This window comes from Saccopteryx leptura, chromosome 1 (assembly GCF_036850995.1).
Source record: "Saccopteryx leptura isolate mSacLep1 chromosome 1, mSacLep1_pri_phased_curated, whole genome shotgun sequence".
Taxonomy (NCBI): Eukaryota; Metazoa; Chordata; class Mammalia; order Chiroptera; family Emballonuridae; genus Saccopteryx; species Saccopteryx leptura.
The window spans coordinates 259,785,143-259,807,976 of record NC_089503.1 but is presented as its reverse complement, the minus strand read 5'-3'; the positions used below and the strand labels follow the sequence as shown (position 1 = coordinate 259,807,976).

At 50.5% G+C, this 22,834-nt stretch overlaps 1 protein-coding gene across 7 annotated transcripts in view; it reads right to left on the bottom strand.

The window, feature by feature from the left end:
• MAST3 (microtubule associated serine/threonine kinase 3) overlaps nt 1-11,534 on the bottom strand; it is a 39,939-nt gene extending 28,405 nt beyond the window's left edge. For 3 of the 7 annotated variants that reach the window (XM_066349742.1, XM_066349807.1, XM_066349752.1), the window contains exons 1-2: nt 1,191-1,654; nt 818-907 (exon numbers count right to left, since the gene is read on the bottom strand). In XM_066349742.1, coding sequence (XP_066205839.1) covers nt 818-907; nt 1,191-1,237 — 137 coding nt within the window. In that variant the 5' untranslated portion in view covers nt 1,238-1,654. Of the gene's footprint in view, nt 1-817; nt 908-1,190; nt 1,655-3,751; nt 3,784-11,461 lie in introns of those variants that run through there. The other 4 variants (XM_066349776.1, XM_066349786.1, XM_066349799.1 and 1 more) reach the window with 3 other exon arrangements.
• Nucleotides 11,535-22,834: the final 11,300 nt, after the last annotated feature.

Sequence of the window (22,834 nt, the reverse complement as noted above, 5' to 3'; positions counted from 1 at the left end):
TAAGGTGTAAAGGACTAATGGGCCATCAAATTCTATACACCACTGACCCACACATCTGTCCCCTCGCTGAACTTGTGCTTGAGCTGTGCAAGGAGCCCATGATAACCTGGTACTCTTTCCTGTGCAGGAGCAAGACCCTGAGCCCCACCAGTCACAGAGGGTGGCTCAACAGACTCTGGTGGTGAAGGTGGCCCTGCCACTTGCCTTCCAGATATACTGAACCAGGAGAACTGGTGTCTCCTCTTTGAGTCTCAATTTCCACAACTGGGAAATGGGGTCAGGGAGGGTGCCTCCCTCCCAGGGTTGTGGAGGTGACAGAAGGCTGATGCTCAGTCAAGCTGGTTCTTTTCTGCCTACATCTCTTTACCTGGTTAAGCTCAGTGCATGGAGCTCCAACGGTGGACTCTCAGCCTTGGGTGTGTGTGTGTTTGTGTGTGTGTGCATTCAGAGGGAGGGCTTTCTGGAAAGCTGGGTGTGGGAAAGATCGCTGAGGTCACAGCCTTGGGGTGATTCAGCAGGGAGGGTCCTGAACAGGCTGGGAACCCAGCACCTGTCTCAAGGCCTTGGGCAACAGTTCAAGTTTTGGCTTCACCCTGGCCACCTGACAGGGGACTTGCTGGCAATGGCTGAAAGTGGAATTTCCCTATCAGGACCCTAGTATGGATTACAGTGCCATTTTTTGAGGTGGTAAACTGAGGCCCAAAGAAGTGAGGTCAGCAGCCCACAGTACCTTGGGAAGGAAGCTGGGTGTGGGCAGTTTCCAAGGCTTTGGGGTACTAGAGCATATCTGAGCCCCGCCCTGATCACTGTCACTTACCTCCAGGGGTGCAGGCCCAGCGAGGGGCTGCAAGGGCTGCAGGGACTGCTGGGGCTCAGCAAGGATGGGCTCTGGCTACTCGGAGATAGACTGCAAAGAAAGAGGCCAGGGACGGTGAACCTGGCAGCAGCCCCCGCATGTGGCTGAATCCAAAGGCTGAACCAGGGCTGCGGTTTTCCAGGAGAAGGGAGAAGGGGCTCAAGTCCTGGGATTCTGGGTCTCCTGCAGGCCTGGAGGGCGGGACCAGACCGATGACCCAGGAAAGCTCCCTGGAAGCAGCGGTGACGCTCTGGACGACTTGAACAGAGACTGTGGAAGGGTGGTTGTCAGCCTGTCCCTCCTCCCCTCAATTCCCTCTTCCCCAGCCACTCACTCAAGGGTCAGCGCCGGGATGTGCAGCTTGTCCCTGCGGGACTTCATGGCGAGGCTGTGGCCGCGTGTACACGGCCGGGTACCGACGCCCCTTTGTGGCCCCTAAGCCCTGCTCGTGGCGTGATCCGACAAGGACTGACAGATGCGGATGTGGGGACAGCACACCAGGAGGACGCAGCGTGGGGGCTGGGCCGCAGGGGGCGCGCTCTCTCCGCCTCGGGGCGGGGCTCGGAACTCTGCACCTGCGCGCAGGCCTACCCAGGCGGCAGGAGCGTTGGGGTGCTGGCTGGAGGCGAAGTGTCATTCCCTCGTAGGAAGGGACACTGGGGCTGCCAGATCCCAGGACCGCGGACGGCACGGAAGGAAAGGAAGGGATGTCACTGCCTCCCCTGCCCGCATCATAGCTCCATTGCCTGGCTCCGCCTCTCCCGGGCTCGGATCTTGCCCCGCCTCTGGGGGGGGGGGGGTGTCTTTGGGACCCAGGATCTGAGCAGGCCCCGCCCGTATCTTCCAACCCTGGCGTTTGCGACTCCTAGCGAAGGATCTCTATTTCTATGTGCACAGCCGAGGCCCCGGCCACGCCTCCAGGCCTGTGCTCCGTGAGTCCCTCAACCCAGAATGTCAGGCCCCTCGCTCTGACCAGACTTCGGTCTCACCCGCCCGTCCTCCGCAAAGTCGTCCCTACACCACCACCTGGGGCGACCTGAACCCCACCATCCCTCATGCCTAGCCAAGACCCTGAAGGATTGGGTCGTCCAGTAGGTGTCCTGAATCCTCAGGTGGACCTAGTCCCCGCACACTGCAGGTAGCAGAGACTAGACAGCCCTTAGGGAGTCTTTCTCCTGATCCTGCTATGTGGCTCGGTACTTTGCCCTCCGTGGTTTGGATTGATTAACTGTCCACCACCCCACCCCCAGCCTGGGCAAAGGCTGCTATCTGGGCAATGTCCAAGCCCCAACCCCTACTGGGACCTTCAGGCTTCTCCCCACCAGCTGCAATATACCCCAGTCCAAGGAGAGAAGATGGTCAGGGCTGGGGGCCACTATCCCCATCCCCACTATCAGATTTCAAACTCTCATCAACTCCCTTTTCTTCTCTTCCTCCATCTCCCCTATGCTTACTCACTCCAGCTATTCCTATCTCCAAGCTGTTCTTCCAATGTCAAGCTAGTATGCACCTCAGTACCTTTGTCCAAGCTGTCCCCTCTGCCTGACATGTTCTGTGTGTGTGTGTGTGTGTGTGTGTGTGTGTGTGTGTGTGTGTGTGACACACAGAGACAGAGAGAGGGACAGATAGGGATAGACAGGCAGGAAGGGTGAGAGATGAGAAGCATCAATTCTTTGTTGTGGCACCTTAGTTGTTCATTGATTGCTTTCTCACATGTGACTTGACTGGGGGACTCCAGCAGAGTGAGTGACCCCTTGCTCAAGCCAGTGACCTTAGGTTCAAGCCAGTGACCTTTGGCTTCAAGCCAGCAACCTTTGGGCTCAAGCTAGCAACCATGGGGTCATGTCTATGACCCTACACTCAAGCAAGTAACCCCATGCTCAAGCTGGTGAGCCTGTGCTCAAGCTGGCAACCCCGCGCTCAAGCCAGTGAGCCTGCACTCAAGCCGGCAACCTCGGGATTTCGAACCTGAGTCCTCTGCATCTCAATCCAATGCTCTATCCACTGCTCTACAGCCCAGTCAGGCATGAAATGCTCTTCGCCTTAGACATTTCACTTGAGTTCTTCCCCCTGGTTCCAGATTTATCTCAAATGTCACTTCCTCCAAGAGGCCTCATCTTCAGGGCTAAAGCCACACCCCAACCCCTCTGTCTGTTTCATTTCTCCACTTCATAACATCACTTTACCATCACTCTCCCCAAGAGTACAAGCTTCATGCACAGGGTCCAGCAATGACTAGTCTCTGTGTCCCTGTGCCTGGAACAGGGCCTGGCACACAGTAGGTGATCCAAAAAGAAAAAAAATTTGCTGAGTGAGTGATTGCACTGAGGGCTAAGAAATTCGTTTGCACTCCTTCACCTCCAGACCATCAGCACAAGATAAACCCCACCCCCTCCAGGGCTTTGGTTTCCTCATATGTTAACCAGTGAAGGCACTGAACAAAATCTTCTTTGGAGATCCAAAAATCCCAACCTACAGAAACACTATGTGACCCTGAAAGATACAATTTTCCACCCATGTTCCCTGAAAGAAAGTGAATTCCCCACCATAGGAGGCATGTGAGCTGCTTCCAGGATATTAGGTTGAAATTCTAGAGTCTAGACTGGATACTAGAGAAATTTGCCTCCTTCTGAGCTGGGTGCTCTTGAACCATAATGCAATGATGCAACCCTTTTGCATCTCTGTTTCCTCATTTGCAAACTAGCCTGAGCCTCCCAGCCTGCTGTGAGGCCACACAAGGCACTTGTGAAACACTTTGTCAGGGATAGGATCAAGGTGAGAAGCTTTGTTGTAATTATTAAATAAATTCACTGTTTGGAGGCTACTACTGAAATATCTTTGCTCAGAAGAACCACAAGGCCTCCACCCATCCACACCTGCCCCAGGTAAACTCACCCCCTTCCACGGCGAGGCAGGCTCAGCTCCTTCTGAAAGAAGATGAAAACAGGGATGATTTCCAGGGAGACAAGCCCTTCTTATTCCTGGTCCTCCACTCATCCCATCCCCAAGTTTGGCCCCATGCTCACGCTGCTCCACCCAATTCCTTTTTTCTGCTTGTCCCACATATTGGGCTCATCTCCACCTCAGAATCTTTGCACCAGCTATGTCCTCTGCCAGGACCACTCTCCTCTCTGGTGTTACTTAATTGCAGCTCATCCTTCGGGTCTCAGCTCAAGCATCTCTTCCTCCTGGAAGCCCTCCAGGACTCTCAATCTACCTCCTTGCCCAGCATTAAAAATAACTTCATTATTTAAAATAACAAATGAGGCCCTGGCTGGTTAGCTCAGTCAGTTGGAACGTTGTCCCCAATGCCAAGGTTGTGGGTTTGATACCCAGTCAGGGCACATACAGGAAGCAACCAATGAATGCACAACTAAGTGGAAAAACAAATGAATGCTTCCCTCCCCCCATCTCTCTAAAATCAATCAATAAATAATACAAAGCCTGACCAGGCAGTGGCGCAGTGGATAGAGTGTTGGACTGGGATGCCAAGGACCCAGGTTCGAGACCCCGAGGTCGCCAGCTTGGGTGCGGGCTCATCTGGTTTGAGCAAAAGCTCACCAGCTTGGACCCAAGGTCACTGGCTCCAGCAAGGGGTTACTTGATCTGCTGAAGGCCCATGGTCAAGGCACATATGAGAAAGTAATCAATGAACAACTAAGGTGTTGCAATGCGCAATGAAAAACTAATGATTGCCCTGGCCGTTTGGTTCAGTGGTAGAGCATCGGCCTGGTGTGCGGGAGTCCTGGGTTCGATTCCCGGCCAGGGCACACAGGAGAAGCGCCCATCTGCTTCTCCACCCCTCCCCCTCTCCTTCCTCTCTGTCTCTCTCTTCCCCTCCCGCAGCCGAGGCTCCATTGGAGCAAAGATGGCCCGGGTGCTGAGGATGGCTCTGTGGCCTCTGCCTCAGGCACTGGAATGGCTCTGTATGCAACAGAGCGACGCCCCAGAGGGGCAAAGCATCACCCCCTGGTGGGCATGCTGGGTGGATCCCGGTCAGGCGCATGCGGGAGTCTGTCTGACTGCCTCCCCGTTTCCAGCTTCGGAAAAATGAAAAAATAAAAAAAATTAAAACAAAACAAAAAAAACCCTAATGATTGATGCTTCTCATCTCTCCATTCCTGTCTGTCTGTCCTTGTCTATCCCTCTCTCTGACTCACTCTGTCTCTGTAAAAAATAAATAAATAAATAAATAATACAAAAATAAAATAACAAATTAGTTATATTTTTAAAGAAGTATGTCAATAGTAGTTAAATACAAATAATCTGTTGAGAGGAAAGAGAGGTCTCTGAATCAGCCTCCCACTGAACACTTTCAGATCTGAAAGCCATTTCTCATGCACCCTCTGGTTTGGGTCCTGGGCACAGGTGGGGACTGAGGCACTGAACAATCAATGACTTCCTATTGAAGATCCTTTTAGAGCTCAGCAAGCTGACCTGCCCAAACCTGGGTACCCTCATTACTGTGAACCCAGAGTCAACGGTCAAACGTGGCACATGCAAGAGGGTTTGTAAAGGCTAAAAAGGCTGTGGAGCACAGGTTTAGAATCTGGGGACACTCAGATCTGGGTCCAGATCTACTATCTCTTTTCTACCTTGACTAAGTGACTTGTACTCCCTGTGGTTAAGATCTCTCAGCAGCCTGACTAGGTGGTGGCGCAGTGGATAAAGCATTGGACTGGGATGCAGATGACCCAGGTTCGAGACCCCGAGGTCGCCAGCTTGAGCGCAGGCTCATCTGGCTTGAGCAAAAAGCTCACCAGCTTGGACCCAAGGTCTCTGGCTCAAGCAAGGGGTTACTCGGTTTGCTGAAGGCCCGCAGTCAGGTACATATGAGAAAGCAATCAATGGACAACTAAGGTGTCGCAACAAAAAACTGATGATTGATGCTTCTCATCTCTCTTCGTTCCTGTCTGTCTGTCCCTATCTATCCCTTTCTCTGACTCTCTATCTGTTCCTGTAAAAAAAAAAAAAATCTCGGGCCCTGGCCGGTTGGTTCAGTGGTAGAGCGTCGGTCTGGTGTGCAGGAGTCCCGGGTTCGATTCCCGGCCAGGGCACACAGGAGAAGTGCCCATCTGCTTCTCCACCCCTCCCCCTCTCCTTCCTCTCTGTCTCTCTCTTCCCTTCCCGCAGCCAAGGCTCCATTGGAGCAAAGTTGGCCTGGGTGCTTAGGATGGCTCTATGGCTTCTGCCTCAGGCGCTAGAATGGCTCTGGTTGCAACAGAGCAATGCCCCAGATGGGCAGAGCATTGCCTCCCTGGTGAGCATGCCGGTGGATCCCAGTCGGGCGCATGCAGGAGTCTGTCTGACTGCCTCCCGTTTCCAACTTCAGAAAAATACAAAAAAAAAATCTCTCAGTAGCAATTTGGAGATAACATCAGGAGAGTCCTGGTAACTCAGCCATTATTATTTTATTTATTTATTTATTTATTCATTTTTAGAGAGGAGAGAGAGAGAGAGGAGAGAGAGACAGAGAGAGAGAGAGAAGGGGGGAGGCGCTGGAAGCATCAACTCCCATATATGCCTTGACCAGGCAAGCCCAGGGTTTCAAACCGGCAACCTCAGCATTTCCAGGTCGACCCTTTAGCCACCACAGGTCAGGCTCAGCCATTATTATTTTTATTGTTGTTACACTCAGTAAGGGCCTCCACAGACTATCAGAATACCTGGCAAATTTTACATTTACCGAGCCACCTACTGCCCATTAGGAGCAGGGTCCGTTTTTTCACAGGCCGGTAAACTGAGGATTGGAGGGATGCCAGCAGCCCATGCCTCTTGGTAGAGAAAAGATGGAGAATCTAGGTCTCTGGATCCCCACACACACACACACACACACACACTCTCTCTCTCTCTCTCTCTCTCTCTCTCTCTCTCTCATACACTCACCGGGGCGGTTGCGTCCAGGACACAGGACTATTTTTACCTAAGTGGGCTCAGGGCTGCCCACATTCAGAGCTGGGCATTCACTGTGGCAATCAGTGATGTCACTGCCCCGCCCCCCCCACCCCCGCACCAATTGGAGGGGGCCGGAAGCTGCCCAACACAGGACAACCATGCTGGAGAAGTTGGCAGGGTCTCTGGCAGGAGCAGAGGAGGGTACCTGGAGGTGTTGTGTTGCTCAGGTACTTTGAGCTCAGAAAACCCCAGCTGTTCGAGGTCAAAGAAGTCTGACCTGGCACCCTGTGGTCTCCTTCTGCTTAAATACCTCTGGGGACAGAGAACTCACTACCATTCAGGGCAACAGGTCACAAACAGATGAACTACCACCACTACCGTCAGGGTCTCCTTCTGCCACTTCAAATTATAATGGGATCTTATGCCAGCTCTCCCCACCCACCAACTCCTACTAACCTGAGAAACAGGGAGGAACTGGGATCTGAACCAGGGATACTGGCTGCACCCTTTCCCATCCTAGCCATTTCCTTCTAAAGTTCTGGACAGCCGTGGGTTTCCAGTCTGGTTATCCCCCACCGTCATCAGGGCTGTGTGACTCCTGCCAAACATTTCACCCCTCTGTGCCTTAGTTTCCTTCTTTGGAAAACGGCCTAGTTTCTTGGGTTCTGAGAGGAATCAAGAAGCAGGGTGGCTTCTATAAATCAGAGCCAAGACAACACTTTTGTGAAGTTAATAATAACCATCAATTTAACCATCAATATTAATTTGCTTCCAAAATACAAAAAGATGTGAAATGGCAGAGAGAGGTGACTCCAGTTCCACAAAGGCTGGTGGAACTCTGCCAGTATTGCCCTCAAACTATGGCTCCCTGCATCACCTGTTCAGCCCTCAGGCCCCTCTTTATGGGCTGTTTCCCACAGAGTGGAAGGGCTTCCACCTAGAGCAGAGTAGGAGAGAACCATGACCCTCTGGAACTGCCCTTTTTTGTTGTTGTTTTTCGGGTTTTTTTTTTTTTACAGGAACAGAGAGAGAGTCAGAGAGAGGGATAGACAAGGACAGACAGGAACAGAGAGAGATGAGAAGCATCAATCATCAGTTTTTCGTTGGGACACCTTAGTTGTCCATTGATTTCTTTCTCATATGTACCTTGACCGCGGGCCTTCAGCAGACCGAGTAACCCCTTGCTCGAGCCAGCGACCTTGGGTCCAAGCTGGTGAGCTTTTTGCTCAAGCCAGATGAGCCCGCGCTCAAGCTGGCGACCTCGGGGTCTCGAACCTGGGTCCTTCCGCATCCCAGTCTGACGTTCTATCCACTGCGCCACCACCTGGTCAGGCTGGAACTGCCCTTTAAAGATAATATTTATAGCCCTGGCTGGGTAGCTTAGTTGGTTAGTGTCATCCTGATATGCCAAGGTTGTGGGTTGATCCCCAGGCAAGGCACGTACAAGAATCAACCAATGAATGAATAAGTAGAACAAATCAATGTTTGTTTCTCTCTCTCTAGATATATATATAAAATAAAATAAAAAATTAAAAAGATAACAGTTACAGCCTGACCAGGCGATGGTGCAGTAGATAGAGCATTGGCCTAGGATGCAGAGAACCCAGGTTTGAAACCCTGAGATCAACGGCTTGAGCTTGGACTCACCAGCTTGACCGCGAGGTTGCTGGCTTGAGCCCAAAGGTCGCCAGCTTGAAGCCCAAGGTTGCTGGCTTGAGCAAGGGGTCACTAGCTCTGCTGTAGCCCCCTCACTCCCGTCAAGACACATATGAAAAAGTCATCAAGGAACAACTAAGGTGCCGCAACAAAGAATTGATGCTTTTCATCTCTCTCCCTTCCTGCCTGTCTGTCCCTATCTGTCCCTCTCTCTGTCTGTCTCTGTCACAAAAAAATAAAAATAATAATAGTTACAGTATCTTCTTCTGGGCTTGGCTGGGCTTGGCCATGCTGCTTCCCCTCCAGAAGCCTCAGTTCCACCCTAAAGAACCCCATCTGGAGGAGAAAGAGCAGGGCATAGACACCCCATACTGGCAGCACTAGAGGGGATCCAGAGAGAGAAAAGGGGCTGGAAAAGTGTGTCAGGCTGGGCCAGCAGGCCAGTGGGAAACAGTAGGGTGGAAATGTGACTCAGCAAGGTGGGCACCAAGCCCCACAGGAAGTTCTTAGCTGAAGCCAAGTGGGAGAGATGTCAGCAGGGACCACATCACGCAAGCACAAGGGCTTCCTGGAGGAGGAGAATAAGTGGAACTGGGCCATAAGGAAGCAGGATGCACCTTCCAGGGAGCCTTCCCAACAGCAACAAATCCAGCCACAGGCTCTAGCCTTTTTCTCTGCCCCTGGACACCGTTTGGGGATCTGGTGCTTTAAATTGTTTTTTCCAAGTGGCTGATGATGAAAAAATAGTAATAGTCATAGTAGTAATAACAGCTCATGTTAACTGGCTCTTAAAGTGCTATACAGAAGTCTGAACTTAACCTAAACCAAGAAGGACCTGTCTCTACCTCTTCCCCTGACCCACAGCCAACACAAATTGGTGGCCTGCAAACTGGTGGCCCATGGGCCAGTGTGGGGTTGGTTTGGAGGGAAAGCAGGACATGCCTGTATTTATTTATTATTATTTTTTTAAGCAAATGAGAGAGAGACAGGAAGGGAGAGAGGTGAGAAGCATCAACTTGTAGTTGCAGCACTTTTTAGTTGTTCATTGATTGCTTCTCATACATGCCTTGGGGGGGGGGCTCCAGTGGAGCCAGTGACCCCTTGCTCAAGCAGAGGACCTCGGGGTTTTGAGCCAGGGACCTCAGTGTTCCAGGTGGACGTTCTATCCACTGCGCCATCACCAGTTAGGCAAGACATGCCTATATTTAAATCAGATTCTTTCAGCTACTCATCATGACACCTGGATAGTGGCTACATTTCTCTGAGCCTCAGTTTCCATTTTTGTAACATGGGAATCATCAGTGAATGGACGCTTCCTCCCCATGGAACAGGCTCCCACTTCCTGACGTTAGCAGCGCCCCCACTCGCCTACCCAAAAGCGAAGGCGGTTTCCCTATTTTAAGAGGCCGCAGGCGGGCTGAGTCTAACTGGGACTTCAGGCGGGGCCTGTCCCTTCACACTTCACAACACCTCACTGCCCCCCACTCCCCACTCCGGCCTCTGGGCTCTTCTTCTTCCGCCCCCACTGTCACCATGCCCTCGGGGGGTCTCTTCCCTGCAGCTCTGCCAGCGCTCTCCCTGAATCCCCCCAACACACACACACACACACACACACACACACACACACACACACACACACACACACACACACACGGCTCTCCACCACCTTCTGCCGAGTTCGCAGTCCCACAGCAGCCTGTGTTCAGTTCAAGGCTCGCCTTCTCCCTCCTTCACCAGCTTCAGTGCCCCGCACCCTCCTCCCTTCTAGTTCTAGCTGTCCTCAGCCTCTTTCATTTCCCTAAATACCCTGCCAGCCACCCGCTGCTGCCTCTTCTGTCCCAAGGCCACCAGCTACGCTTGGTCAGTCGCCCTTTCCTGATGTGCCTGAGTGTCCCCCCTTGCAGCTGACCACTCCGCAGGGTCATTGCTGCTCTGGCCCTCATCTTTCCAACGGGGCTGGGACATCCGGGAGGAGGCGGGTATCAGAGGGTAGGGAACATCCCGCTGCCTCTGCAGAGCCAGGCACACGGCGAGCATTCAATAAATGTTTGCTGAGTCAATGACAAATTCCAGGTTCCTCACCTGCAACCTGCTGGCTTCGGAAAGGTGTGGTCTAAGCCCCCGAGGAAACAAGGCTAGATTCTCTTAATTCCCAGAGAGGTCAAAGAGTTGCCGCCTGAGTCACAGGGCCACTGCGTGGATTCAAACATAAACCTCAAGCCTCCGGGCAGCCTCCAGAACACCGGCCAGTCTCAAAAAAAAGGGGGGCCCTTATGGCGCTTGGGGAAACTGAGGCCCGCGGAAGCTAAAGTGCCTCATGTCGCCCACCTCCCGCATAGCCAATTAGCAGCGGTTTGTGTCTGATAGAGCTGGTTAAAAACTCCAGGTTAAATCCCTGCTGCTGGCTGGATAGCTCGGTTGGTTAGCTTCGTCCTGAAGCAGCGGTTACTAGTTCATCCCTGGTTAGGGAACATACAAATTGATGTTCCTGTCTGTCTGTCTGTGTCTCTCTCTCTCTTCCCCCTTCCTCTCTCTCTGAAGTCAATTTTTAAAAAAGAAAACCTGTTCGGCTACCTTGGCTTAGTGACAGTCTCAGACTCAGTTTCCTCATCTGACAAACGGGCACCTGGACAGCCCCAATCTCCCTGGCTTGCATTAGGGATGAACTGAGAGGCAGGGGTGAGGAGGCAAGTTTTAATACCCATTAATTAATATCAGTGTATCAGTCTAATGGGGTTAATGCAACGATGAACATCGGGTGAGCGCTCAAGGGTTGCTATTGCTCATATTATTATTGGAGCAGCTGGTAGGAAAGGCGAATCTCTCAGCTTTTTTCTCTCAGGCTAGCGCTTGCAGCGTCAGTTTCCCCATATGTCAAAGGAGACATATCCCTTTCCCACTAGGTGAGCACTTGAAGTAAGAGGCGTATTGGGCAAGACAGAGATAGGGGCGCGCCTCGCCATCTACTTCAGTTTCCTCTGGCCCGCCGATGTCCCGCCCCCGTCCTCAAGTCAGGTTTATTAGGCTGCGTGCCCGCCGCGCAAGGGGCCTTACCTGGAGCCCGCGGCGCCGCAGGAGGCTCGGCCCGTCCATGGCCCGCTAGTCCGCGCTGCAGGCTCGCTCGGGCTCCGCCTAAGCCTTTGACACCCCTCTATTGGCCAAGACGGTCAGCTGACACGGCCTGACCCCGCCCCCCAGAGCCTCCTGGAGGGCCCCGCCCCACTGGGCGAGCCGACCCCGCCCTCCTAGGCCACACCCCACCCAAGCCTAGAAATAAACATTTTTCAATGAATCCTTCCTAGAAGGAAGGGGACATTATCATCCTCATTTCAAAGATGTAGGAACTGAGGCCAGAGACATACAACAAGACTGGTAGGGTGAGGTGAGCGGAGGCATTCGCCTTTGTGCTAAACGTAAGCCCCCCCCAAGTCAGTAATCAAGATAAGTATTTTAACACAATATTTTAAAAGATCAATACAGGATGGCTCCGTGGCCTCTGCCTCAGGCGCTAGAATGGCCCTGGTTGCAACAGAGCGACGCCCGGGATGCGCAGAGCATTGCCCCTTGGTGGGCATGCCGGGTGGATCCCGGTCGGGCGCATGCGGGAGTCTGTCTGACTGCCTCCCCGTTTCCAACTTCAGAAAAATACAAAAAAAAAAAAAAAAAATCAATACAAATACAAACATGCATAATTTACTAAACATCAACATTTTAAATAAAGACAGAATCAAACTCTGCCCTTGCACTAACTACCCTGCCTCACTTGCCTCACCCTAAACCTCGCCCTAGTCCCAATATAATTTTTTTGTTGTTGTATTTTTCTGAAGTTAGAAGTGGGGAGGCAGTCAGACAGACTCCCGCATGCGCCTGACTGGGATCCACTCGGCATGCTCACCAGTGGGTGATGCTCTGCCTATCTGGGGTGTTGCTACATTGGAGCTGGAGCCATTCTAGCTTCTGAGGCAGAGGCCATGGAGCCATCCTCAACGCCCCGAGGAAACTCTGCTCCAATGGAGCCTTGGCTGCAGGACTGGAAGAGAGACAGAGAGGAAGGAGAGGGGGAAGGGTGGAGAAGCAGATGGGCACTTCTTCTATTGCCCTGACAGGTAATCAAACCCAGGACTTCCACATGCCGGGCTGATGCTCTACCACTGAGCCAACCCGCCAGGGCCCCAATAAAATTTTATTTATAAGAACAGACTGCTATTGTAGTTGCCAGTTTTTTGTTCCTTTTTTTTTTTTTTTTTTTTTTTTTTTTTTTTCTGAAGCTGGAAACGGGGAGAGACAGTCAGACAGACTCCAGCATGCGCCCGACCGGGATCCACCCGGCACGCCCACCAGGGGCGACGCTCTGCCCACCAGGGGGCGATGCTCTGCCCCTCCGGGGGGTCGCTCTGCCGCGACCAGAGCCACTCTAGCGCCTGGGGCAGAGGCCAAGGCGCCATCCCCAGCGCCCGGGCCATCTTTGCTCCAATGGAGCCTTGGCTGCGGGAGGGGAAGAGAGAGACAGAGAGGAAGGAGGGGTTGGGGGTGGAGAAGCAAATGGGCACTTCTCCTGTGTGCCCTGGCCGGGAATCGAACCCGGGTCCCCCGCACGCCAGGCCGACGCTCTACCGCTGAGCCAACCGGCCAGGGCCTTTTTGTTCTGTTTTAAGGATGGCTGCCTTTGCTAAACGCAAAACTGGGGTATCTAAGTGACTCATGAGGACCACCTCCTATAGGTAACTGATGATAATTGTTGTTGGTCAAATAAAAAAATTTTTTTTTTCAGAGAGAGAGCGAGATAGACAGGGACAGACAGAGAGGAACAGAGAGAGATGAGAAGCATCAATCATTAGTTTTTCATTGCGCATTGCAACACCTTAGTTGTTCATTGATTGCTTTCTCATATGTGCCTTGACCGAGGGCCTTCAGCAGATCGAGTAACCCCTTGCTGGAACCAGCAACCTTGGGTTCAAGCTGGTGGGCTTTTTGCTCAAAACAGATGAGCCCACGCTCAATCTGGCGACCTCGGGGTCTCAAACCTGTGTCCTCTGCATCCCAGTCTGATGCTCTATCCACTGCGCCACTGCCTGGTCAGGCGGTCAAATAAATTTTTAAATATGACATAAATGGGCCCTGGCCGGTTGGCTCAGTGGTAGAGCGTCAGCCTGGCGTGCGGGGAACCAGGGTTCGATTCCCGGCCAGGGCACATAGGAGAAGCGCCCATTTGCTTCTCCACCCCCCCCCTTCCTCTCTGTCTCTCTCTTCCCCTCCTGCAGCCAAGGCTCCACTGGAGCAAAGATGGCCCGGGCACTGGGGATGGCTCCTTGGCCTCTGCCCCAGGCGCTAGAGTGGCTCTGGTCACGTCAGAGCGATGCCCCGGAGGGGCAGAGCATCGCCCCCTGGTGGGCAGAGCGTCGCCCCTGGTGAGCATGCCAGGTGGATCCCGGTCGGGCGCATGCGGGAGTCTGTCTGTCTGTCTCTCCCCGTTTCCAGCTTCAGAAAAATAAAAAAGAGAAAAAAATATATATGACATAAATGTTTGTTCACTTATAGTTTGTATTGGATATGGGGACAGGCTGTAAGCAAGCCATGTCATTATAGCCTAAGGCTTAGTTTTAAAACTAAGCTTTTCGGGCCTTGGCCGGTTGGCTCAGTGGTAGAGCGTCAGCCTGGCGTGCAGGAGTCCCGGGTTCGATTCCCGGCCAGGGCACACAGGAGAAGCGCCCATCTGCTTCTCCACCCCTCCCCATCTCCTTCCTCTCTGTCTCTCTCTTCCCCTCCTGCAGCCAAGGCTCCACTGGAGCAAAGTTTGCCCAGGCACTGAGGATGGCTCTGTGGCCTCTGCCTCAGGCACTAGAATGGCTCTGATTGCGGCAGAGCGACACCCCAAGATGGGCAGAGCATCGCCCCCTGGTGGGCATGCTGGGTGGATCCCGGTCAGGCACATGCGGTAGTCTGTCTGACTGCCTGCCCGTTTCCAGCTTTGGAAAAATACAAAAAAATAAAAATAAATAAAAATAAGCTTTTCCCCACACCCTTGACTGATTGTATGATGTAGGGTGGTGCACTCTCATGAGGAATCCCATTATGCCTCAGATAAGTGACTTTGTATCAGAGACTTCCTTGTTTGTATATTGGATTAAAGGTTTTGGTTTCTACACTATAAAATGGGGGCAGACCGAGAGCTTGCTCTCTCACGGTTTCTGAGATTAGTATTGGAGAGAAGAGCAGAGAAAGGCCACATAGAGGAGGCCAGGCAAAGCAGCCAAGATGGTGGAATGCTGAGGGAAAAGCCAGTTTGTGCAGGGAGAAGGAAGGAGATGGGGAACAGAGGTGAATAAGTTTAGTGAGCTAGAAACCTTTGATTCTAGGAAACTCGGATAAGTTGGTGGCTTTGGGAGCCCTGAATGGAAAGGGAAGTGTTTTCCCACTGCGTGTATTACTTACCCACCAGGTGCAAGCTAGGATTAAAGATAATGGCCCACCAGTTCTTGGCTCATTGTTTCATTACCGTCTGTCCGAATCAGATGCAAACCTGCATGGACCAGGAGGCTGTAATGGTGGCTGTGGCTACTGGCTTTACAGTGGGCCATTTCGTTTATTAAAGTCTCCTATCGGCAGGCAAGCAAACAGGCAGGGAAGACCGCTTCCCTCTCATTCAGAGTTCCCAAAACCTTGACGCATTCTCCAGTTCCACAACTCAGAAAATCTTCTCTGGTTCCTCCTGAATCAAAGGCCTCCACCAACCTCGGCAGAGTTCCCAATGCCCCTCAGCCCTGGTTCCACATCTGCACTCCTTCTCTTCCTGCAAAACCCCAGCTAGGAGGGGAAAATCCCTTCTCCAGCAAACATTAGCAATACAACGGCCCCTCCCAAGCAGGAAGATAATCCACAATTTGCAATGTGCTGCCATGAGGGCAAGCACCACAGCCTTTCACAGACTACATACACATGGCGCTGCCCAGGCCAATGCAAAATATAAGCGAGCAAACCTAAAAAACACATTTTACAAACTTATTTGCCCAGCACCACACACATTCTTTTTTACTAGGACTCCCACTGTCTCTGCAGCAGCAGGTTTCCTCCGCTGCCCCAGTTGGACCTGTACATAAGAATATGTTGTCAGGCTGGTGGGAACCCTCAGGAGGGTCATCTGTCTAATTGCCTGAGAGGTTGTAAAGCCAGTAGCCACGACCACCATCACAGCTGCCTGGTCCATGCAGGTTTGCATCTGATTCAGACAGACGGTAATGAAACAACGGAGCCAAGAACTGGTGGGCCATTAGCTTTAATCCTAGCTTGCACCCAGTGGGCAAGAAATACACACAGTGGGGAAACACTTCCCTTTCCATTCAGGGCTCCCAAAGCCACTGACTTATCTGAGTTTCCTAGAATCAAAGTGATAGATATGTGTATTCCAAACTGCCCTCTTGATGTTCCGCTTATCTGTCAGGCCTCACCCTTACTGGACTAACCCCCTGAGACAGAGGAATTCCAAAAAGCTGACAAGCTGTCCCAAGGAGGGGCTTTGGACATACCAGGACTTTTGATTCAACACCCACATGCTCGAAGCCCCCCAAGGAGGAGCATTCCGGACATACCAGGACTTTTGCCTCACTATCCCCTCAGGCTCTCTCAAACACTATATAACTCACCCCTAGTCTGTAACCCCTTGCGCTTCTCCTGAAGGAGTGCCCCGGCAGGTCTTTCTCCTCTAATAAAGCCTGCACATCTGGTGATCGAGTGCTGTCTCATTCTTACACAAAAGTTGTACCTCACCTCACCAGCCTTATTCACCTCTCTTCCCCATCTCCTTCTCTCTGCACAAACTCTGCACAAACTGGCTTCTCCTTCAGCACTCAGCCATTTTGGCTGCTTCTCCTCTCCTCAACACGGCCTTTCTCTGTCCTCCTCCTGCATGGGCTCCTCTGCCCCATTTTATTGTGTAGAAATCCAAACCTTTAATCCAATATACAAACAAGGAAGTCTCTGATACAAAGTCACTTATCTGAAGCATAATGGGATTCCTCATGAGAGTGCACCACCCCACATCATGCAACAGTCAAGGGTGTGGGGAAAGACTTAGTTTTGAAACTAAGCCTTAGGCTATAAGGACCCGGCCTGCTTACAGCCTGTCCCCCACACCCAATGCAAACTATAAGCAAGCAAACATATATATCATATTTAAAAACTTATTTGACCAACAGAGGTTCTGTAGGATTTGCCAAGTTATGATGGCCAGATTGAGCACATAAAAACACAGGACCCCCAGGCAAAACTAGTTCTTAACACATGCATTTTTAAATTGACATAAAAGCCTGACCAGGTGGTGGCACAGTGAATAGAGTGTCGGACTGGAATGTGGAGGACCCAGGTTCAAGACCTCGAGGTTGCCAACTTGAGCGTGGGCTCATCTGGTTTGAGCAACGCTCACCAGCTTGGACCCAAGGTCGCTGGCTTGAGCAAGGGGTTACTCGGTCTGCTGAAGGCCCACGGTCAAGGCACATATGAGAAAGCAATCAATGAACAACTAAGGTGTCTCAACAAAAAACTGATGATTGATGCTTCTGATCTCTCTCCGTTCCTGTCTGTTTATTCCTGTCTATCCCTCTCTCTGACTCTCTCTTTGTCTCTGTAAATTGACATATAATTCACATACCACAAAATTCTCATTTTAAAGTTTCATGATTTTTAGCATAGTCACAGAGTTGTGCAACCATCACCACTATCCAATTCAAGAACTTTTTTTTTTTTTTTTGGTATTTTTCTGAAGCTGGAAACGGGGAGAGACAGTCTGACAGACTCCCGCATGCGCCTGACTGGGATCCACCCGGCACGCCCACCAGGGGCGATGCTCTGCCCACCAGGGGGCGATGCTCTGCCCCTCCGGGGCATAGCTCTGCTGCGACCAGAGCCACTCTAGCGCCTGGGGCAGAGGCCAAGGAGCCATCCCCAGCGCCCGGGCCATCCTTGCTCCAATGGAGCCTTGGCTGCGGGAGGGGAAGAGAGAGACAGAGAGAAAGGAGGGGGGGTGGAGAAGCAAATGGGCGCTTCTCCTATGTGCCCTGGCCGGGAATCGAACCCCGGGTCCCCCACACGCCAGGCCGACGCTCTACCGCTGAGCCAACCGGCCAGGGCCTAATTCCAGAACATTTTCATCATCCCCAATAGAAACCCTGTCCTCATGAGTAGTCACTCCCCATTCCTTGTCCCCTAGCCCCTGGCAAGCACCAATCTGCTTTCTGTCTCTATGGATTTGCCTGTTCTGGACATTTCATATACAGTAAATGGGATCATACACTATGTGGTCTTTGTGTCGGGCTCTTTTACTTAGCATAATGGTTTCAAGATTTATCTGTATTGTAGCAAATGCCAGCCAGTACTTTTGTTTTTATTTATTTTTTAATTTTTATTTTTAGAGAGAGAGTCAGAGAGAAGGATAGATAGGAACAGACAGACAGGAATGGAGAGCGATGAGAAGCATCAATCATTAGTGTTTCGTTGCGACAACTTAGTTGTTCATTGATTGCTTTCTCATATGTGCCTTGACCGTGGGCCTTCAGCAGACCGAGTAACCCCTTACTCAAGCCAGCGACCTTGGGTCCAAGCTGGTGAGTGTTGCTCAAACCAGATGAGCCCACGTTCAAGCTGGCGACCTCGGGGTCTTGAACCTGGGTCCTCTGCATCCCAGTCTGATGCTCTATCCACTGCGCCACCGCCTGGTGAGGCCATACTTATTTCTTTTGCTTGTTTACATTACATGGCTGTAGTAGAGATAGCCCTTATTCAGGGATGGAGCCCTTTTGCTACTGAAATCAAGTTGCTGATTATAACATTTTATAGGATGATGTCTATGTTCCTTATGTAAATTTGATTTTAGTAATAAAACTTTGGAACCTAATTGAGACAATATCCAATCAAACCCAGAAATCCTGTAAGCCATTTTGTTTTTGAAATATGGGATTCCTCTGAGTTTTCAGGGTTAATTAGTAGCCAATTTTTAAGTGTGAGATTTCCCAAGTATTTCACTAAAGGTAGAGAATCAGAGCTTGTCCTGACCTAGAGCATCAAGTATCTTTTTTTTTTTTTTTTTGTATTTTTCTGAAGCTGGAAACGGGGAGAGACAGTCAGACAGACTCCCGCATGCGCCCGACCGGGATCCACCCGGCACGCCCACCAGGGGGCGACGCTCTGCCCCTCTGGGGCGTCACTCTGCGGCAACCAGAGCCATTCTAGCGCCTGGGGCAGAGACCAAGGAGCCATTCCCAGCGCCCGGGCCATCTTTGCTCCAATGGAGCCTTGGCTGCGGGAGGGGAAGAGAGAGACAGAGAGGAAGGGGTGGAGAAGCAAATGGGCGCTTCTCCTATGTGCCCTGGCCGGGAATCGAACCCGGGTCCCCCGCACACCAGGCCGACGCTCTACCGCTGAGCCAACCGGCCAGGGCTAAGTATCTTATCTATGAATTGGATTAGAGTAAAATCTCTGGAAAATTCAGCACTATTCAAATCAGCTTTTAGTATCTAAGACAATAGATGGGACTCTCTGTGTATCCCTGTGGTGTTACTGTGTAACTAAACTTGTAACCTTCCCAGGTGAAAGCAAAGAGGTATCCTTGTCCTTTTATAGACATGCTCAAACAAGCACTACATGACTTTATTATTATTGAAAAATATTGGCAATCCATAGGAATAGCTGGTAATAGATTATGTGGATTTGGAACCACAGCATGTCTAGGAATAATTATGGTATCTTATTTAAAACTTTGAGATATTTTATAAATCTATTTTACTGGAAAGCTAGAATTATAAGGGCTTGTACATAGAATTATAAATGTTTTTTTTTTCCAAAAGATTTTATTTATTCATTTTAAAGAGGAGAGGAGAGGGAGGGGGGAGGAGCAGGAAGCATCAATTCCCATCTGTGCCCTGACCAGGCAAGCGCAGGGTTTTGAACTGGAGAACTCAGCGTTCCAGGTCGACGGTTTATCCACTGTGCCACCACAGGCCAGGCTATAAATGCTTTTTCAAGTAATCTAGTATAATGGTCTTAATTCCAATTCCTAGTGCATCAGATCTTTTTTTCTTTTTCTTTACAGGGACAGAGAGAGAGAGTCAGAGAGAAGGATAGATAGGGACAGACAGACAGGAATGGAGAGAGATGAGAAACATCAATCATCAGTTTTTCATTGCAACACCTTAGTTGTTCATTGATTGCTTTCTCATATGTGCCTTGACCGTGGGCCTTCAGCAGACCGAGTAACCCCTTGCTTGAGCCAGGGACCTTGGGTCTAAGCTGGTGAGCATTTTTTTAAAAAAAGATTTTATTTATTCATTTTAGAGAAGGGGGGGAGGAGCAGGAAGCATCAACTCCCATATGTGCCTTGACTGGGCAAACCGGTGACCTCAGCGTTCCAGGTCCACACGTTATCCACTGCGCCACCACAGGTCAGGCTAGTGCATCAGATCTTAAAGGACATTGGCATATGTTGTCAATATCTGTACTGAGAAAGGCTCAAAGTTGTATTGGAATGTCCTGCAACAAACCTTTAGTCTCAAGATTACTTTTCTTTCATAGAAATTTCTTTAAAATTATTATTTTTCCCAATTGGTGCAGTATTTGATTTACTCTGACATTTTATCCTTCTGGAAGATATGTGGGTAATCAGTTTGGGGTTTTTTTTTGTATTTTTCCAAAGTTGGAAACAGGGAGGCAGTCAAACTCCCGCATGCACCCGACCGGGATCCACCCGGCATGCCCACCAGGGGGCGATGCTCTGCCCATCCGGGCGTTGCTCTGTTGCAACCAGAGCCATTCTAGCACCTGAGGCAGAGGCCATAGAGCCATCCCCAGCTCCCGGGCCAACTTTGCTCCAATGGAGCCTTGGCTGTGGGAGGGGAAGAGAGAGACAGAGAGGAAGGAGAGGGGGAGGGGTGGAGAAGCAGATGGGCACTTCTCCTGTGTGCCCTGGCCGGGATTTTTTTTTTTTTTCAGAGACAGAGAGTGAGTCAGAGAGAGGGACAGACAGACAGGAACGGAGAGATGAGAAGCATCAATCATTAGTTTTTCGTTGCGCATTGCAACACCATAATTGTTCATTGATTGCTTTCTCATATGTGCCTTGACCGCCGGCCTTCAGCAGACCGAGTAACCCCTTGCTCGAGCCAGCGACCTTGGGCTCAAGCTGGTGAGCTTTTGCTCAAACCAGATGAGCCCTCGCTCAAGCTGGAGACCTCGGGGTCTCGAACCTGGGTCTTTTGCATCCCAGTCTGACGCTCTATCTACTGCGCCACCACCTGGCCAGGCTAACTGGGGAAAACTTGATTAACAAAATATATATTGCCTCTTAATATTCCCTCATTGGAAAGTGACAGGTTTTGACTTAACAAGCATTGATTGATTACATATTCCTACCATTTGTACATAAGCTTTACTCTTAAGTAGGATGCAACTTAGTTGGGTAGGGCTAAGAACAGATAAAGTAGCCTACAGTATTTACCCGGGCCTTAGCAAGTTCTTTTTTTTAAAATTTTTTTTATGTATTCATTTTAGAGAGGAGAGAGAGAAAGAGAGAGAAAGAGAGAAAAAGCGGGGAGGAGCAGGAAGCATCAACTCCATATGTGCCTTGACCAGACAAGTGCAGGGTTTTGAACCGGCAACCTCAGTGTTCCAGGTTGGCGCTTCATCCACTGCGCCACCACAGGTCAGGCCAGCAATTTCCATTTTTAATGGTAATTTTAATTTCTCCTAAATTCTTAGTAAAGAGAAAGGGAAATGCCCTTCTATAATCCTTGGTACAACTATATGCTTAATACATAGATGTTTTTTAAATCCCATTTCAGCTTCCTATTTTTTTAAGGTGACCTGGCTTTTTACAACAAAAAAACTCCTATTTGTGTGCTCTACAATCCTGAGCCATATGTCCAGGCTTCCCACAGTTAAAAAAGGATGACCCGGTCATCATTGCTGCAGAAGTTTAAGCTAACTAAATTCTGTTGTTTGGCTCCTAGAAACCAGTAAATATATTATTTGGAATAGGTCAGAATAGCCAGGATCAAATGTTCCAACAGTTAAATTTTAAATTTCTTTGTGAACTCACCAGGGTCCCAGATAAAGTCAGGGAAATCTTTTATGTATATTAATTCTCTTGTAGTCTAAGGAACATACACAATTGCTGGTTCCTCTCTACCTAAAACCAGTTTTTCTTCAAAGGGAGCTGCTAGAATTCCTGGATTATTCTTATCTGAATTCCTATTCTTATTTTCCCCTAAATCAGTAGGGAGTGGTAGTAGATGAGACAAAGATAGAAGAGGAAGGAAGAAAGGAGGATGAGGGGGAGTCCAGACGAGGGAGCTCAGGTAGCAAATAGAAGAGAAGCTGTAGAACGAGAGATATGGGGGGGGGGGTATCATTCATTAACTTCCAAGGCCATTCATTACTTTAGAGACAGTCTAAAACTTTTTTTCAAAGTATTTTTGTACTTCTCCCAGAAGCTTCTATTTCCAATCAATGTCTGCTTTCTGTTCATTTAATATTAACTTTAGAGTTGGCATTTTCTAATTGAGCGTGCAGAAAAAAAATCACTTAGGAGGGATGTTGGGCAAATAAGTTTGTAAAATTTGTGTTATTTGGTTTTGCTCACTTTTATTGTTAAAAATGGCTCTGCCGGCCCTGGCTGGCTGGCTCAGTGGTAGAGCATCGGCCTGGCGTGTGGGGGACCTGGGTTCGATTCCTGGCCAGGGCACATAGGAGAAGCGCCCATTTGCTTCTCCACCCCCCCCCCTTCCTCTCTGTCTCTCTCTTCCCCTCCCACATCCAAGGCTCCATTGGAGCAAAGATGGCCCGGGCGCTGGGGATGGCTCCTTGGCCTCTGCCCCAGGCGCTAGAGTGGCTCTGGTCGCGGCAGAGCGACGCCCCGGAGGGGCAGAGCATCGCCCCCTGGTGGGCAGAGCATCGCCCCTGGTGGGCGTGCCGGGTGGATCCCGGTCAGGCGCATGTGGGAGTCTGTCAGACTGTCTCTCCCCATTTCCAGCTTCAGAATTAAAGAGAAAAAAAAAAATGGTTCTGCCCACGTGAATGGCAGTGGCCCAGGTGATACATCTAACTACCTTTCTGCTTGGGAAGGGGCTTGGTTATGCTAATGTGTGCTGGAGGAGGGCTTTCATGCTGAAAAGTTTTAAAAGGAGGAGTTAGGAGGCCATTTTGGGAGAGAAGAGTAACATGTCTCGGTTTCTCTCCCCGGCTGCCTAATATAGCTGTGAGGACTCGGAACACTAGGTAACCAGCCTTTATATGCCCGTCCCTGGATGAGTCAATTTTTAAATTACATGTGAATTTGGAAGTCCCTGTGGGGCAGCCTACATGTCATGAGGGATGCCCTCTCAATACCTCCACAGAGATTCTTAGTCACCTAGGAATACTCGATTTGCACTGGACAGAGGAAGA